The sequence below is a fragment of the Parambassis ranga genome, unplaced genomic scaffold (genome assembly GCF_900634625.1).
Source record: "Parambassis ranga unplaced genomic scaffold, fParRan2.1 scaffold_140_arrow_ctg1, whole genome shotgun sequence".
Lineage (NCBI taxonomy): Eukaryota > Metazoa > Chordata > Actinopteri > Ambassidae > Parambassis > Parambassis ranga.
Window position 1 is genome coordinate 20001 of NW_021144715.1, and position 18683 is coordinate 38683.

The 18683-nt window shown below is 42.4% G+C and overlaps 2 protein-coding genes across 2 annotated transcripts in view; both read left to right on the forward strand.

The window, feature by feature from the left end:
• The window catches only part of LOC114429483 (U4/U6 small nuclear ribonucleoprotein Prp4-like), a 3512-nt gene extending 1605 nt beyond the window's left edge, over positions 1 to 1907 (forward strand). The window contains exons 7-15 of the mRNA XM_028398291.1: positions 120 to 214; positions 385 to 443; positions 602 to 725; positions 813 to 902; positions 971 to 1093; positions 1202 to 1309; positions 1391 to 1509; positions 1588 to 1694; positions 1784 to 1907. Of these exons, the coding sequence (XP_028254092.1) occupies positions 120 to 214; positions 385 to 443; positions 602 to 725; positions 813 to 902; positions 971 to 1093; positions 1202 to 1309; positions 1391 to 1509; positions 1588 to 1694; positions 1784 to 1870 (912 nt within the window). The 3' untranslated portion in view covers positions 1871 to 1907. The remainder of the gene's footprint in view (positions 1 to 119; positions 215 to 384; positions 444 to 601; positions 726 to 812; positions 903 to 970; positions 1094 to 1201; positions 1310 to 1390; positions 1510 to 1587; positions 1695 to 1783) is intronic.
• Positions 1908 to 3188: 1281 nt separating this feature from the next.
• On the forward strand, positions 3189 to 15494 carry LOC114429480 (multidrug resistance-associated protein 1-like). Its single transcript, XM_028398286.1, has 30 exons — positions 3189 to 3230; positions 3319 to 3498; positions 3700 to 3822; positions 3894 to 4031; positions 4860 to 4985; positions 5065 to 5126; positions 5246 to 5374; positions 5458 to 5652; positions 5934 to 6111; positions 6209 to 6370; positions 6620 to 6712; positions 6786 to 6989; positions 7223 to 7369; positions 7845 to 7932; positions 8079 to 8275; positions 8731 to 8907; positions 9015 to 9182; positions 9445 to 9634; positions 10630 to 10702; positions 10795 to 10903; positions 11393 to 11600; positions 12153 to 12463; positions 12534 to 12733; positions 12981 to 13107; positions 13288 to 13389; positions 13512 to 13658; positions 13852 to 14010; positions 14243 to 14409; positions 14640 to 14834; positions 15386 to 15494. The coding sequence occupies exons 1-30, from the start codon at positions 3189 to 3191 to the stop codon at positions 15492 to 15494; spliced, it is 4506 nt and encodes a 1501-aa protein (XP_028254087.1).
• The last annotated feature ends 3189 nt before the right edge of the window (positions 15495 to 18683 follow it).

An 18683-nucleotide genomic window follows, 5' to 3' on the forward strand; every position in this document is an offset into this window, starting at 1 on the left:
GGACTGTAGGCACCGCCAGGCTTTAACCACAAACAAACCTGCACTCTGAGAACAGAGAGTGTTGTGACTGATGAATCTCATGTCATCCCAGCACTAACTTACAACTTCTTTTTCTGCAGAATCTGAACAACTTCTGCAGTCAGATTGGTGATGATCGGCCAATTAGCTTCTGTCACTTCAGCCCCGACTCCAAAATGTTGGCCACCGCGTCATGGTACCAAGCCCCACTTGCTCAGTTAGCATTTGAACAGAATTAGCATTAGCATAGATGGCTGCAACCACAGTTTTGTATCATTGTTTAGCTTACTGGTAGTCACGCACTGCTTGAATTACACATGGAAACATTTTATTGAAGTTAATGCTAACATACTAATACCCCTCCAGGAGTGGTCTCTGCAAGCTGTGGTCCGTCCCTGACTGCACCCTCATTCGAACACTCAGAGGTGGGTGGAGATTCACACGACTTCATTACAGAATGTAATCTGTTTATTATCAATCATTTTAAACCTCTTTGTCTTTGTGCCTATTTAATAAATCATGCATATTTACTGAAGCTATGACTGGTGTTAAGTGTAGCTTGCTTACTGTCGATTGGTTCAAGGACACAACACCAATGTGGGTGCAGTTGTCTTCCGCCCAGAGGCCGGAGTCTCTCTTGACCAAGCAGATGTCAATTTAGCCTCGTGTGCTGCTGATGGATCTGTGAAGCTGTGGAACCTGGAGAGGTAGGACGAAGAGGAGATAGGGGAGCAGGTTCACAGGAAGAGAAGGACGTCACTGACTTTGTGTTTGTATGTCTCTGGTTGCAATAGTGACGAGCCTGTGGCAGACATTGAAGGTCACAGTGATCGAGTGTCTCGCGTAGCCTGGCATCCTTCTGGAAGGTTCCTTGGAACAACCTGGTGAGCACTCGTACTCTGTGGGTGCTAGTACTGTGTGTTGAGTGTACTGATCAGCTGTTTGTGTACAGTTATGATAACTCGTGGCGTCTGTGGGATCTGGAGGTGCAGGAGGAAATCCTTCATCAGGAAGGTCACAGTAAAGGGGTCCATGACCTGAGCTTTCACCCCGACGGCTCGCTGGTTGCTACTGGGTAAATATTCTCTGTACTACAACTCTTGCTACATGTCTGACTGCACTACCGTTTATGCCTCTTCCTAATGCCCTTAAACCAATCGGCTGTCTGATTGTTGGCTTTCAGGGGGCTGGATGCATTCGGCCGAGTGTGGGACCTGCGGACAGGACGCTGTGTGGTTTTCCTGGAGGGACACCTGAAGGAGATCTACAGCCTGCACTTCTCTCCTAATGGGTTAGGCAATCAGACATGAGCACGCACACAGTAACATCATGTTCATGCTGTTGTTGCTAAAATCCGACTGTCTGCTGGCAGGTATCACTTGGCCACAGGAAGTGGGGATAACACATGTAAGGTTTGGGAGCTAAGAAACAGGAAGTGCCTGTACACGGTTCCTGCCCACCAGAACCTGCTGTCTGCTGTCCGCTTTCAACGTAAAAAGAATCAGAACAGTTCTACCCTTTGTCTTTTTGTTTTTAATTTGACTGCAACATAATTTCCTGTCTGTACAGCAACAGATGGTCACTTCCTCTTGACTGGCGCATATGACAATACGGCAAAGGTTTGGAGTCACCCAGGGTGGACGCCACTGAAAACACTTGCTGGACATGAGGGGAAGGTGCTGCTTTGTTGATTAGTCCATGTGAGTGCTGCTGCTGGTTGGTGGGAGACAGCAGCGTTAATCTCAACAGTTTGTTTGTTTTTCAGGTGATGGGTGTTGACGTATCACCTGATGGGAAGCTCATCGCCACTTGCTCCTACGACCGAACCTTCAAACTGTGGCTGTCTGAGTGATGTCACCAGTGATGTCATACAAATTTGTGTTTTAGACTTTTTTAAAAAAAAAATTTCAGTTTTTTGAATAAAATTTCATAAAGTGTGGAATTAACATTGATTTATTTTTAACAGTTGTATCGTATATTGTATATATGTTTTTGTTTTATTTATATTATGTTTATATTGTATTGTGTACTAGACTGGTCCAGATGCCTTGTTGTGTACCTCTGGAATGAAGTGTGTGCACTAACTGAGCAGACTGTTCACAGCTGTCAGAAAACATGGAGGCTGCTGCAAAACCACAAAGAAATACTAGTTAGCTATCTAGAAACTGTGAAAGAGGACAGACTGTTGATGTGGTGGGGTATAACATCAGTTTACATTGCCATGGTAACCTGGTGCTGCAGCAGATAGCAGAAAACACCAGGCTACTGGCCAATCAGGGTCTGGGTCAAACCTACAAACAATAGCACTAAATGTTTCCATGGTTACCTGTGATGATCTGGCTGACTGGGCCAGGTGTGCCTAACGACTGGCTAACGACTATGAGTCTGCTGGAGGGGGACAGGTGGACAGTCCATGGTCCTTGCTGTGATCATGTGACTTGGAGTGAAGCTGCTGTATGTGGTAGAAAGATGATGTCTGAGGACTCCACCTCTGTTAAGGGAAGGTTTTTCCAGCTTCACATAGATGCTTCCTGACTCCTCTTTCAAACCACCTTTCCTCCCTGTCTAAAACGTGGACATTGTTGTCCTCAAAGGAGTGTCCTTTATCTCTGAGGTGGAGGTGAACAGCTGAGTCTTGTCCTGAGGAGGTGGCTCTCCTGTGCTGAGCCATTCTTCTGCGGAGTGGTTGTTTAGTTTCTCCAATGTACAGATCAGAGCATTCCTCACTGCAGTGGACTGCATATGTCACATGCTGTGTTTCTCCCCTGGGAGTCTGATCCTTCGGGCGAACCAGTCTCTGTCTCAGTGTTGTCATCAGTTTGACGTATTATGACCTGGATGACTGAGAATCTTCATCAAGACGTCTCCCTGTAGATTTCCTTCAGGTGGAGTAAATTAGTTAATGTTAGTCTGTTTGTTGATTCTTGGTCATCCAGGTCATTTTCATTCAAGAGCTTGAAATTCTTTTCTTAAATATTACTAGTATTAGTAGTAGAGGTAAGCTAGTAACTGCAGTATGATAGTTAAGAACAGGGAGGAGAGGAAGGAGGGGCAGAGATGTTGAGAGTTTTCTCAGACAAGTGTTTGTATGTGACGGAGAATCCACCACAAGCTCACCACACACGAAGAGGAGGACCGAAGAAAACTGGAGAAAAAGAAGAGTTCTGCAAATGGAGGATTTATGCAGCGGCAGTGGTCTGGATCCTCTCTGGGTGAGGCTCTAACACAAAATCTCAAAGCAGGGCAGATTATTACCTACCTGTATCAGCTGTGTCTGTAACTGAAGATTTGTGGCTTTAGGACTGGAACCTTACATGGTACACCTCCAGACCAGACCTCACCCAGTGTTTCCAGCAGACTGTACTAGTGTGGTTCCCCTGCATTTACCTGTGGATCTGGTCTCCTGTGTACCTGCTCTACCTCCAGTTCCGCCCACAGAGAGGCATCATCCTGTTGTCCAAACTGTGTTGCACCAAGACGGTAAGAAAACACAGAACCCGATCGGCTTTGGATCAATCACCAACAATGTAGGCATAAAGCAGCTTGTTGGATTTCTGTCTAACTAGCTCCCACTTGCTCTGACATCATGCAAATATAGACACACGTGGTATCCTGATCTCTGTGGGCTCTGGTTTCATTCACGAGTACATGGTTTTCAGCCTGACCTAATATCTGTTGTAGCTCTTGGGTCTCAGTCTGGCAACCTTCCATCTTCTGGAGATGTTTTACATCCTGGTGAAGAATGAGGAGATTCACAATCACCTGCTCATCCTGCTGGGTCCCCTGATCCGGAGCCTGACTCTGGTACATCATATTTCTTCATGATGTGACAGGTCGGACCTACCTGGTAATGTTTTGTTTCTGTGTCTCTTCAGGTCCTGGCTGTGGTTGTAATCCAGGTGGAGAGAATAAAGGGATGCCGCTCATCTGTCATCCTCTTCTTCTTCTGGACCCTGCTGGTTCTTTGTTCCATTGTTCCTCTGAAAGTCAACATTGAACTGATTATTGATCGGGTATCATTGATTTGTTGTTTAACATTTATACAATAATGTACCACTGAACTTCTGCGTCACCAGAAAGTCAAGGGTTATTAACTAGTTAGACACCACGATAAGTGGATGCCACCCTGTGTTGTCTCACACACATCAACCCATCAAGTGGAAATATGGAGGCACTGCTGGGCTTCTCCCCTCACAGCAGTATTTAGCAGCTCAGTGAGAAGTGAAAGAGTTTCTGGAGGGTATACAGGTCTGAATGTACACTCCTTTGAATGTGTGAAGGCACATGTAAGTGTTAATCATTTCTGACAGAACACTACAAATGTTCTTGCTAATCATAATGAGATTTTCCCAGAAAACAACAGATCAGCTGATTTCGTGATAAATAAAAGACGTTACCAGGATTTCACATCATTTAACTGTAATATTTCACAATAATCTACTGTATTTCTCACATTACAATACTTTACTGTAATATTTACAATATTATACTGATGTTTTCACAGTAAATTACTTTATTACTAAATATTTACACTATAAATACAGATATATTCCTGGTAAATTACTGTGAAAAGTGTAAGTGTATACACTGAGTGTACATATTTATAATCACTGGCAGTTACCCTGTTATTGATGTAGAGCAACTTTAAATGTTCAATTATTTTTGTTTAAATCGAGGCAACTAGAGTTTCAGTTTATTTTTGTTGTTATAATTCAAATGTTCTTTTTTCACGTCAGAAAAGTTATTCCTGTTTTACAGTATTAAAACAGTTCAGGTATATTTCTTCCTGTTTATTGTTGAACTGACCTTTGCGCTGACCTCTGACCTCTGACCTCTTTCAGGGCTTGTCATCCAGCGGTCTTCGTATTGTGGCGTTCTTTGTCTGTTTTTCCTTCCAGCTTGGTGAACTGGTCCTAAGCTGCTTTTCTGACAGCCGACCGGTGTCTGGCAAACACACCCATGTCCGGGTAATTGACTTGCTCCTGTTCCTTCTCTGGTTTCATTTGAATTTGTTGGCAAATTTCATCGAGTGTTTTTGCTTCTTAGAATCGGTGTCCAGAGGAGGACGCCTCATTTCTCTCTAAATTTTTCTTCTTCTGGTTCAGCAGGTATGTGGTATGGGTTGTGGTATGAGTTAGTTATTCAGTTGGCTCAGTCTTGATACACAGTTATTGACCATGCTGCGGCTGTTGCATCATGTTACAGCTGTGTGTTCTGTCACCATCAGCTTACTGATCCAAGGTCACCGGCGCCCCCTGCAAGCTGCAGATCTGTGGTCTTTGCGGGATCAGGACTCATCGATCCGCATTATGACAGATTTGGAGAAGTTCTGGACTCTTAACAACAAAAAGCTGCAGTATGGCATTTAATGTTTATCTTTGAAATCAGTTCGTATTTAACCTGATTCACCACATGACATGATGTTTTGTTGTCCTCCAGGTCTCAGTTCAGCTATGGCGATTCTGTGGTACCAACAGAAAAAACACAATTGCTGAGGAAGAACAGGAGGGGCCGGGGCCAAGGGCTATTTCTCCTGTGTGCTCTGGGGAGAAGTTTCGGACCGTACTTCTTGCGTGGGTCTCTCTGTCTCCTCTTCCATGATGCCTTCATGTTTGCTGTGCCACAAGTGCTCAGGTGAATGTTAGAGGTCAGAGCCCATTGTCACCATAAGTCTATAAGTTATATACGCTGCATGTATAATATTCACTGCTACAGTGGTAGTAAAACATGCTGTTTAATTCAAACTGAACAGATCTTTTTTTAAATAAAAACACAAAAGATGCTGCTGCAGCTTAGAGCAATGTTGAAACTCTTGGATAAATGAATGAATTGAAAACTTGTTGTTCTCCACAGACTAATCTCTGCCGTGGTTTGTTGTTCACTGTTTGTTTTTCATTGTGACTTGGTGTTGTCAGTGCACTACTGGGCTTCATGCATGATAAAGATGCTGCAGTGTGGAAGGGGTTCCTGTTCGCCTTCTTGCTCTTCCTGCTGTCCTGTTTGCAGTCTGTCCTTCATCATCAGTACATGTTTTACTGCTTCACGGTAGGAATGAGGCTGAAGACTGCTGTCATGGGCCTCGTATACAGGAAGGTAGACACTTCAGTCTTAGTAATCCTCTGGAAACTTACTGAACTGAAAAAAACATGTTTTATTTATTCAGATTGCGATCCTGTGTTTAAATCCTTAGAGCCTAGTGATGAGCAGTGAAGCTCGGCGACACTGTACTTTGGGAGAAATCATTACCCTGGTCTCTGCTGACACTCAGAAGCTCATGGATGTTGTGGTGTATTTTAACAGTGTTTGGACAGCTCCCATTGAGATTGCTCTCTGCTTCTACTTCCTGTGGCAGGTAAACATAGCACCCAATGTCATGTTTGTTTGGTAAACGTAATGTTGGTAGATATCTCCACAGCTAGTCTTCGTCTCTGGTTCCTTGGTTTAGTCACACCAAGGGTGACCAATTCTCTCTGATGTTATTTCCACTGACAGCTCTTCTTTTGTTTCTGGTGTTTTTATGTTGTTCCACATTCACATTGCCGAGCACGTCCCTTACTGTGTAAAGACAGCCTTTCTGTAAATATAAATGATTGATTGACAGCTCCTGGGCCCACCTGCTCTCGCTGGTCTCACTGCAGTTGTCCTGATTTTCCCTCTAAATGGGTTCATCGCTAAAATGAGAAGCAAACTGCAGGTGAGAGAACAGCTTCTCTGCTGAATTTAGGTGACAGTGTTTTCTTTAATGTTCTGCCATCTGCCCTGGTCAGGAGGTTCAGATGAAGTTCACAGATAATCGGATCAAACTCATGAATGAGATCTTAGGCGGGGTCAAGATCCTGAAGTTTTACTCTTGGGAGGAAGCTTTCTTGCACAGAGTCAACATCCAGCGAGATGGCGAACTCAATGCCTTGAAAGCATCTCAAATCCTTTACTCTGTTTCTCTGGCTTCCTTCAACTCCTCCTCCTTCCTGGTGAGACTCAGTATACATCTGTTGGACTTAAGTCCATCATTGATCAGCTGTGTTGGTAGTGAAGTTGAGATTTTCATGTTCTTGACCACATACTATCACCAGTGCAGGGCAACCTTTTTGAGCTAAATACCATATTGTATTATATATTATGACTTTGATGTGAATTTGTTTTGTATTTAAAAAAATGTTGCACATGCACATTGTTCTTCTAATTTTCTGTCCTCCTATAACAGATCGCCTTATCTGTGTTTGGAGTCTACGTGCTGATTGATGAGCAAAATGTTCTGGATGCTCAGAAAGTCTTTGTGTCACTTGCTCTAATTAACATCCTGAAAACTCCTCTAAGTCAGCTTCCCTTCGCCATGAGCACTACCTTGCAGGCAAGTCTACCCAGAAACCTCTGTCCACCAATCAGCATCCACAAGTCACAGTAAAGCCCTAGTGAAGGTTAAGCTGATGCTGTCATTTTAAAAAGTTTGAAGGTGTATAAAGTGAAAATTGTTTATAGAAACTGAGTTGATTCCAAAGACCTTCAAAGATCAGTAGATCAAGCTTTGATGAAAAAAAGGCAAAAGCTGCTTCAGCATAAATGACTCCATCACCTGTGATGAACTGGGAAGACATGCATCATGGGCGATGAGGTTTCATTTACAGTGGTTGGTGACAATCCTAGCAGTGTGTGCAAAAAGATGTCCTGCAGTTTGTCTGAACACAAATGTTCAGGCCCGTGGAAGAGCACATGAGAGAGAAGCTATAGTAAATGACATCATTTTATGTGTATTTAAAACAATCCATAGACTAAAAATCTATTGTCTCTTTTTATTTTTCTATGATGGATCCATCTGGCATGAACAGGCCATTGTCTCTCTCAGACGTCTTGGACACTTCCTGAGTCAAGATGAGCTGAAGCCTGATAATATGGAGAGCCTTCCTTATAGCACTGGTATAAAAACACAGTTGTTAGCCTAGCTTACCACAAAGACTGAAAGCAGTGTAAGACTAAATATATGTATTTTGTATGTCTGGAAAGAGCCTGTTGGAGCCATGTTTGTCAAAACGGAACCAATAAGTGCCATGTTTTGTCCTCAGTTGGAGATGGTGTGGTAATCCAAGATGGGGTCTTTGCCTGGTCCTGTACTGGGCCACCATGTCTGCAGAGGATCAACATGAAGGTGAAGACAGGTTCTTTAGTGGCCATAGTTGGCCATGTTGGATCTGGAAAGTCATCTCTGCTGTCAGCCATATTAGGAGAGATGGACAGAAGGAATGGCTTTGTCTCCATTGAGGTGCAAACAAACTTCTTGTTTTTCTTATTCTGTAATTCATGTCAGACCAAAGTTACATTTGTTAAGATACAACAGCAGTGCTCACAGTCAGAACATATATATGTCATATGTATGTCAACACAAAGCTGGCCTGGTTCAGTTCAAATCAAACTTTATTTATATAGCGCCTATCATACAAACTTTAAACAGGTAATTAGTAAGAGGATATGCCATTAAACAGCAGAAATGTGTACATCACCTTTGCCGTCTGTTGTCGCAGTTACTAAATCTGTGTTGCATCTCAGAGTACTTGCTGCATCATTAATTATGTACTACAGGCAGCACTGTGTTCATGTGGGTAATGTATATGTCAGTGAAAACAGGACTACTGAAGGAAAACCTGGCCACAGACAAGTTACATTAAAAACAACATAAAAACCGAGCAGATTGTGAGTGTGCTCTGCTCTGCTCTGCAGGGTTCAGTGGCCTATGTCCCCCAGCAGGCCTGGGTCCAGAATGCCACTCTAAAGGACAACATTTTGTTTGGTGAAGAGAGGAAAGAGAGCTGGTACCACCGAGTGCTGGAAGCCTGCGCTCTGCTACCCGACCTGGATATCCTGCCTGCAGGAGACAGCACAGAGATCGGAGAAAAAGTACCAAAAATGCCTCTACTTCAGAGTTCTGTCCAGAGCCAAGCTGAGATGAGTTTTAACTATTTCTCAGTGATTTGTTTAATGGTTGGTAACATATTTGGCTGCAGGGTCTAAACCTGTCAGGGGGGCAGAAGCAGCGGGTGAATCTTGCTCGGGCTGTGTATAGGCAGTCAGATGTTTACCTTCTGGATGACCCGCTGTCAGCCGTTGATGCTCATGTAGGACAACACATCTTTGACCGAGTGATTGGACCTCAAGGACTCCTCAAAGACAAGGTGAGACCTCTTTACAGAAAGTTTGAATAGAGCATTATTTCTAGTGATGAATGGACCAACAGCCTTACTCTTAATCAGTTGTGAAACTCCTGCTAACTAACCCAGCACATGTAGTGACAAGAGTTCCACATAGAGGGGCCAAAATGAAACTGGGCTGGTTTAACCAGTGCTGTTTAATTCCTGTGTGTTCTTATTCTCTTTGTCGGTCAAACCTAGTAACAAGTGTGTTATGTGTCTCTCTATGTGTGGGTGTGTGTTTCAGACTCGAGTGCTGGTGACTCATGGCCTTGGCTTCCTATCCAAAGCAGACCTAGTCCTGGTTATGGAGGAGGGTCAGATCTCTGAAATGGGCTCCTACATGGACCTGATGGACAGAAAGGGAGCTTTTGCTAAATTAATCCACACCTTTACTGGAACCCAGCACAGAGAGAGCACCACTCTCAAAGAGAAAAGTAAGAAATGTAAAGTAAAACCTTAAGAGAGAGACAGGATAGAGAGGATGAAGGAGAGAGAGGAGAAGAAGAGGGAGACAGGACAGAGAGGATGAAGGAGAGAGAGAGGAGAAGAAGAGGGAGACAGGACAGAGAGGATGAAGGAGAGAGAGAGAGAGGAGAAGAGGGAGACAGGACAGAGAGGATGAAGGAGAGAGAGGAGAGGAGAAGAGGGAGACAGGACAGAGAGGATGAAGGGAGAGAGAGAGGAGAAGAAGAGGGAGACAGGACAGAGAGGATGAAGGAGAGAGAGAGGAGAAGAAGAGGGAGACAGGACAGAGAGGATGAAGGAGAGAGAGGAGAAGAAGAGGGAGACAGGACAGAGAGGATGAAGGAGAGAGAGAGGAGAAGAGGGAGACAGGACAGAGAGGATGAAGGAGAGAGAGAGAGAGAAGAGGGAGACAGGACAGAGAGGATGAAGGAGAGAGAGAGAGAGAGGAGACAGGACGAGAGGATGAAGAGAGAGAGACGAGGAGACAGGACAGAGAGGATGAAGGAGAGAGAGGAGAAGAGGGAGACAGGACAGAGAGGATGAAGGAGAGAGAGAGAGAAGAAGAGGGAGACAGGACAGAGAGGATGAAGGAGAGAGAGAGAGAGAGAAGAAGAGGGAGACAGGACAGAGAAGATGAAGGAGAGAGAGGAGAAGAGGGAGACAGGACAGAGAAGATTAAGGAGAGAGAGGAGAAGAGGGAGACAAAACTACAAGGAAGATGGCAAACACAGTTAATGACACGAATCACTAATATGAATTAATCTGATTCTGGATCATAACTGTTGCAATTCATTCATTCATTCATTCATTGATTTTGTCATCGTTAATTTTTACAGGGCACCATTCAGTCTGACTGTTGACGATTCCTAAATGTTGAGACAGAAATGAAAGAAACGATCTTATCTTATCCGATCAGTTTAGTCTGAGTCAGCGAAATGATGTTTTTGTGTGATTCTATTTCCAGGCAGCAGAAGGTCAGTGTCTCGCCTCAGTATGACAGATTTTTCTATTGATCTCTCTCAGGAACAACTAATCAGGTACAAGCACAGATGAAACAGCCTCACCACACTTAACAATGAAGAAGTTGTTGAAGTTTATTTAGGTGTGTGTGTATTGTGTCTGTGTTCAGCTGTGATATGAGCAGCGCCAGTGTTAAGATGATGGAAGTTGTTGATGAGGACTTGGATGCTGAGGATGCAGGGAAACTTACAGAAGCAGACAAGGTTTACACTGGAAGAGTGAGTCCTTCTTGTCATTGATCACATTTGCCTATGAAAATATCTAATATATTTTATATAATATTTAATGGGGTGAAGAAGCCATATCTACACAGATTTAAAGTGGCTGTTGAAGTAAACTCATGTTCTCAGTCATCCAGGTCATATCCGTAGACGATTGAAGCACGGCCTCTGGACTTGTAGAGTTTTGTTGAAGACATTTCGCTGGTCATCCAAGCAGCTCCATCAGTTCTTTAATATTGTTTTGTGAGTTTTACCCAGACCCATCCACCACATATAAACCATGTTTCCCCACCAAACAGAACTGATGAAGCTGCTTCGAGAAGCAGAGAAATGTCTTCAAGAAAACTCTACAAGTCCAGACGCCTTGCTTCAATCGTCTCAAACTCATGGAACATATAAAGTTTTGTTTCTGCTGTTCTTTTCTGCCAGCTGTGATGAACAACCAGGCAGTTTGTGGGATTAATTAAGCTATTCTGCTGTTGTCAGGTGAAGCTGCAGATGTACAGAGAGTACTTCAGGACCATTGGCCTGACCTTCATCATGACCATCATTTTCCTCTGTGCCTTCCAACAGGCCGCCTCATTGTCCTACAACTATTGGCTGAGCCTGTGGGCCGATGAGCCATGCATCAATGGCACACAGAGTGACCAAGTGCTAAAACTGAGCGTGTTTGCAGCACTCGGCTTCACTCAGGGTCGGTCAAAGAGTCGTTCATCCATTAAAGATACATGCCCTACTATCGATCTATACTGCCAGTCTAGTCATACATTTCCAGTTTTTATGTAGTTTTAGGCAACATTTCCCTCATGCATTTCGTATATTCATTATACCTTACACCTGCATTTAAGATTTTGCCAGCGGACAGTGTTTGTGGATCTTGTTTCAGAAAATAGAAACACTGACTGATTTGGCTCGACCATGGCTCACATGCAGCAGTATTCTGTTTTTTTATTGAAGAACTCTAGGTAGCGTAACTAGGTTTCTGAAAACCAGTGGATTCAATTCAATTCAATTCAATTCAGTTTTATTTATATAGTGCATTTTACAATCAAAAATTGTCTCAAAGCGCTTCACAGAAACTCAGAGCGTGAGACCCAGAACCTGAATTTTGTTGTCTTGTTTATGTAAGGGAAACAGAGATGTGGTGTTTATATGTCCAGAACATTTCACCAGGGCATAAATCCACTGCACCTTTGAGACAGAATTGTGACTAAAACCAACCTGCAGTTTGTGGTTGTTTTTTCAGGGATGGCCATGTTCGGTACAACTCTTGCCATTGCTCTTGGTGGGATTGTTGCATCACGTCATCTTCATGCTGATCTACTCCACAGCGTACTGCACTCACCTATGTCCTTCTTTGAAGTGACACCCAGTGGAAACCTCCTAAACCGCTTTTCTAAAGAGATTGACGCAATTGACTGCATGATTCCTGATGGGCTGAAGATGATGCTAGGCTACTTGTTCAAGCTGGTGGAAGTTTGCATCATTGTGTTGTTGGCCACTCCCTTTACAGGGCTAGTCCTCCTTCCTCTCACATGTGTCTACATCTTCATACAGGTAAAGTTTTCTCCTTGTTGTCTCTCAGGTTTATTCTGTTTATTCTGTCAAGTTGTGTTCTGCTCATCAGAGTTTCTACGTGGCCTCGTCGTGTCAGCTGCGACGTCTGGAGGCAGTGAGTCGCTCACCCATCTACAGTCACTTCAATGAGACTGTGCAGGGAGCAGCTATCATCCGAGCCTTTGGTGAACAGAGACGCTTTGTCCTGCAGGCTGACCGTCAGATCGACAGCAACCAGGAAGCTTACTTTCCGCGCTTTGTTGCCACCAGGTTCATGTCACCTACAGTCACACACTTTACTTTACTGTAGCTTGTTATGTCTGATATTTAAGACATAAATATGGTCGGTTTGTTCCAGTCTGCTTTGGCTGACAGGTGGGTCACAGGAGAAGTGTGCTGAGGTAAAGGGGTGATGCTACAGTGACTTCACATTTCTGTCAGATATACATAATGTTTAGTGTATTTAGATAGGACAGGCAGATATTGTACATGTTTTGTCTTTTGTGTGTGTTGTCAGGTGGTTGGCAGTGAATCTTGAATTTTTGGGGAATCTGTTGGTTTTGGCTGCAGCCATATTTTCAGTACAAAGTCGAAATGAACTCACCCCTGGCGTCGTGGGATTGACTGTGTCTCATTCTCTTCAGGTTGTGTGTCCATTTAATATATTTTTATTAGAAACAATAAACTGTTCTTTGGAAGTTTAAAAATAACTGACGTGTTCATACCTCAGGTAAAGAATCCGCTGCAGAATTAAAATGTGGGTCACCTGAAGACAAATGAAACAATGAAGCTGCAGGTAGTTAATAGAAGCATTTGTTATGCAGGTGACAGGAATTCTCAGCTGGATTGTTCGATCCTGGACTGATGTGGAAAACAACATAGTGTCAGTAGAGAGAGTCAAAGAATATGACAACACACCTAAAGAGGTGAGCATGACAGTGAGGTAGGGTTTATGCAAGTGACAGGTCTTGCCTGCTGGAAGAGAGTGTCCTTTTTAACTTGTTTATGGAACTGTTATTCAGCCCTTCTGACTGTGATGTCTTCAAAGGCACCGTGGACTCTGGATGGCTGTGTTCTGCCAGCAGCCTGGCCGACCACAGGAACCATCCAGTTCCAAGACTATGGACTGCAGTACCGCAAAGGTCTAGAATGGGCATTAAAGAACATCTCAGTCAGTATCCAGAACAGAGAAAAGGTTAGTATAGAAACTGAAACTTGTCATGCCTCTATGAATAACAGTAATAATAATACAAAATACAGATTGATAAATAATTAAAAAAACAGTCCAAAGCTTTTACCTTCCCCAGTTAATACAATTGCATATGACGTATACGAGATGTTATTAAAGTATTCAAGGCTTCTGTGCTAAAAAAAGTACGATTGATCAGGTGGGGATTGTCGGAAGAACAGGAGCTGGAAAGTCATCCCTTGCTTTAGGAATCTTCAGGATTCTGGAGGCAGCAAAAGGACAAATCTTAATCGATGGGGTAAACATTGCTGAGATTGGCCTTCATGATCTCAGATCAAGAATCACCATTATTCCCCAGGTTAGTAGGCCAAATAATGTTGATGTGAGATTAACATACAGCATGTAGTTTATTTTGATTTTGGTGTTTATTATATACTACGGAACAACGTGACAACAGTGTGCTAAATGATGATATATATATATAATATCAACTTTAAAGCAAAGTCATCATCTATAGATTTACGTGTTGAATCTAGGTGATGGCCTTTGCCTCACGTCACACTAAAGTTGTGAAACCTTTTCATGTCCAGGACCCAGTACTGTTTTCTGGCTCTCTAAGGATGAACCTGGACCCATTTGAAACCTGTTCTGATGATGATCTGTGGAAAGCTCTGAAACTGGCTCACCTCAGCAGCTTTGTATCAGCGCTACCACAAAAACTGAACCATCAGTGCTGTGAGGGGGGAGAGAACTTCAGGTAGCGCCAATACAACACACCTGGACTTGGTCAATTTAATCATTTCCCACAATGCACCTGGGTCTGACACTTGAGTATACTTGTGTGTGTGTTGGGGTTGGGCTTTATCACACATTGGCCAACTGCACAAGATACCATATGTGGCACTTCAGGATGTGCACGTGCAAACACACATTGACAAATTGTTTTAAGGAATAGTGATGAAACTGATGAGCTGATTTTGTCTGCAGTGTTGGTCAGCGGCAGCTGCTGTGTTTGGCAAGAGCTCTCTTGAGAAAGAGCAGAATCCTGGTCTTGGATGAAGCCACAGCAGCTGTGGATCTGAGAACTGACCAGCTGATTCAGTCTACAATTCGGGTGCAGTTTGATGACTGCACAGTGCTAACCATAGCTCACCGCCTGAACACCATCATGGATTACACCAGGTACCAATTTACTGCTGACTCTGTTTTTCTTTTAGAGACAGCCACAGTTTCAAAGTTCATATGCTGAGACTGTAATATAAAGAAATCTTTAGTTTTATTGTGTCTGTATAAGATTATATTAACTCAAACAGCAAAAAGGAATGAAATAATAATCATCTGTGGTGAAGCATAAAACACACAAACACATAAATATTGTTTGTATTTTGTTTTGTTTTGTTTTTGTGTGAGTTAAAATAAAAAAATTCCAAATCTCAACAGCTCATAGAGGAGAAACAGAGCAGTGCCATCTTGTGGTGATTTTGAGAATTTCAACCTGCTTTGCACTGCCCCTGCAAATGTGTTAATTATTATTTTTAAGTTCTCATTTTTTTAGTCATGAAGTGCTGTCATCATACAGCAGTAGGTAACTTCAGTAATAAATATAAGTTTTAAATGGAGTGTCAGTTGTACTCGAGCGTTTGTACAGGTGAATGGTAACACTTTGTGTTTGGATTTTATAACCACATTCTCTGTGTTGTTTGACTTATCCAGCCTCCTCTGTGTGTTGGCAGGGTCATTGTAATGGATCAAGGTTTCATTGTGGAGATGGATTCCCCCTCTCAGCTCATGTCCCTGCAGGGTTACTTTTATCAGATGTGTGTTGAAGCTGGTTTGGCTTAATATAACTTTATAAACAAGCTGTACTGAGGCTGAACATATGTAGATTGATATGTAAGAGTTAAATAACTTTGTAATATCTTTAGGTTTAAATACTTGTGTGTGTCTATATATATATTTATATACACACTGTATATGAGGTATAAATCATTTTGAAGGTTAACTAATATTCAGCCCATTTTTCCATAGTAAACTGGATGGTTGAGTTTAAATGTTGTCACTTTACATTTTATAATGTATTACACAGTCTATTCAGCTTTGTAGTTCATTTAAAGTGTTTGTACACCAAAAGATGCTGCTCATGTGCAGAATATTTTTCCCCACAGTGGCTTATTTTTCAGTTTGTGTCATTGAATAATCTAGATGTCCGTTAATGAGTTATTAAATCCTTTTAAACAATAATTTCTTTCTTGAAATGTCAGTTAAATAAAAGCATGTACTTGCCTTTTGTTATCTTCACACCAAGTGAGAGGCTATTAATCAGAAATAGGTGTTTGTGTATGAGTGCAGTCTGCCTTGTTTTTTTGTTTGGGGTGAACTGAAGATCGATGACCTCTGAACTGAACCTGCACACTGTCCAACCCAACCAGGGCCCGCAGTGTAAGTCCATTTTTGGTTTCTATTCATGTTTTAGATTTTAATTATGACCATTTGTGTTTCTGAATATCGTTGTGTTATGATGTGTTGTGGGGAAATGTGTTCTTCTAGCAGTTTTAGCAGAGTAAATCTTGTGATACCTTTGTGTTAAGGGATTGCTGTGTTTTTCTCCGCATTTAAATACATGGGATCTGCCCTGAGAGGGGTAAAAGGAGTTTGACAACTATCTCTCTAACTATAATTAGACATACACAGCAGCCATATTTGTAGTCTTTATCACACTTTAATCATTATATCTGCCATATTGACCATCCTTCAGCTGTATACTACTTTTCCACATTCAAATCGCACAGCCTGTGCTTCTTCTGGTATTATTCCAGCCTCAGACCTTTCATATGGTATAATCACAGGCTATTCTTTAAGGTCAATGTCATACTGTTCTTCTCTTAAGCAGTTTCTCTTTCATATGCAGGGTTACTTCTATCAGATGTGTGTTGAAGCTGGTTTGGCTTAATATAACTTTCTGAAAAAACTGTACTGAGGCTATGTAGATTGATATGTAAGAGTTAAATAACTTTGTAATATCTATAGGTTTAAATACTTGTGTGTGTGTCTGTGATACGGTATATCGGTATATATACCGTATATTAGGTATAAATCATTTTGAAGGTTAACTAATATTCAGCCCATTTTTTCCATAGTAAAGTTCCTGTGGCTGCCTGTGTTTTTTCTAGTGAAACTCCAAGTGAATAGTGAAAGGTTCACTGAGGGGAGGTCCAGATGCCTGAGTGAGTGGCTCAGGTGGTTAAGGGAGTGCTTTGTGCCCTTGAAGACCCAGGTTTGATTCCTGGAGGGTGAAGTGCAAAGGCAGAAGATCCGAAGTCCAGAAGGGCCGGAGAGAAGAAGGGGCATCCTGCCCCCCCTTAGTTTCGTGGGTTTGTCAGCAGGGGGTTATGGAGCCAAAGCTGGTGATGGGTTAGGGTTTTCTTTCTTTCTTTCTTTCTTTCTTTCTTTCTTTTCTGTCGGTCTACTTGGTTTGTGCAGGACCACCTGATGCTGAGCTACTAGTACAATGTCTGAGTAAATCAAGTTAAAACTGTAAAATAATACAAGCAGAGAAAGATAATATGAAATATCTCTAATTGTTTTTGTGACAGTGTCATTATTACTAAAAATATGAAATTGCTGTGGTGGCACTCTAACGCAACCACAGAAAGATCATAAAAGACTGTACTGAACTGTAGGAGCTCATTCAGCAACAGACTCCGACTCCCATGATGCACCACTGAGAGACACAGGAAGTCAGTTCAGTCAAACTACTGAACTCTGAACTGTAACAGTCACTCAGACACTGTACATTCATACTGGTACATTCATGTCATGCTCTTTACTGTGTAAAGGTTTATACAGAGTAAATATGTTTCTTCTTCTTTAGACACAACTCAGGGATTTAAATGCTATGTAGGTATTTAGATATTTATTATATATTTCAATGTATCTTTGATTCTATTTGTAACAGAAAGAATTTCCTCTCGGGGATAAATAAAGGAATTCTGATTCTGATTCTGATAGAAGTACTGTCTGAAGAACCTATCCTGGATTCCGTAACTTTGTGCACTAAGTAGCAACTAGCCGGCTAGCTGGAATACGAGTCCACAAATAGCTACTGTGTGTGAACAGAGCTACGTCGTACACTGACACTGCTGCTGTTTGCAGGACTACCTGATCCGCTAATATAAATCAAATAGTTCAAACCTAAAGACTACAAAAATAATGTTCATGTCTGCTCTTGTTCTGTCGTTAGCCAGAAACTGTCGGCTTCTATTGGTCAGCGTGGGGAATGACCACAGCTCTGTCTTTATATATTGTTTATATGTATAAAAATGAATAGTGTGATTGATGAAGCCAAACAAAAACAACATCCTGTGTACATTTGACTAAATAAATAAATCAAAAATATAAAAACAGTCAGTGTTTAGGAGGTTTTTGGGTTTTCATGTTTAAAGGAATGGTGAGAAGGACAGTAGGTGGCAGTAATGCACCTCAAACGTTGGTTGTCACTCAGAAGAAGAAGAAGTTCTCAGGAAGTGATAAGTTGCCCGCGCATCAGCGCCATTTTGGAGACAACCTGAAGCAGGTGTGGAAGTTCAGCTGCTTGGTCTAATGTACTGGTGGTGTAACGGCAGCTGGCCAGTATCACTGCACGTCACCGCCAGCTCTGGTGTAACATCCACCGACAGATTAGAGAAAGGGCCCTGGTTCGACTGAAGGAGAAGAGAGAAGGCCTGGTTCCACAGAAAGGCCTGGAAGCAGAGGCAGTGGCCTGTTGGCTTGTTTGAGTTTACAGTGAAGATGAAGACACAAGTTGATGAATGTTGTTTTGTCTTTAGAAGCCAGAGCAGGTGCTTCCACACTGTGAATGGCTGCAGATCATCCGGACTTCATTACAGAGTCGCTGAGATAAAAGGGAAGCAGCATTATCTGTGTTCAACAATAAGTGTTAAATTCAAACGCTTCATAAATATCAGTGTGAAGTCAACGCTTCATAAATATCAGTGTGAAGTCAACGCTTCATAAATATCAGTGTGAAGTCAG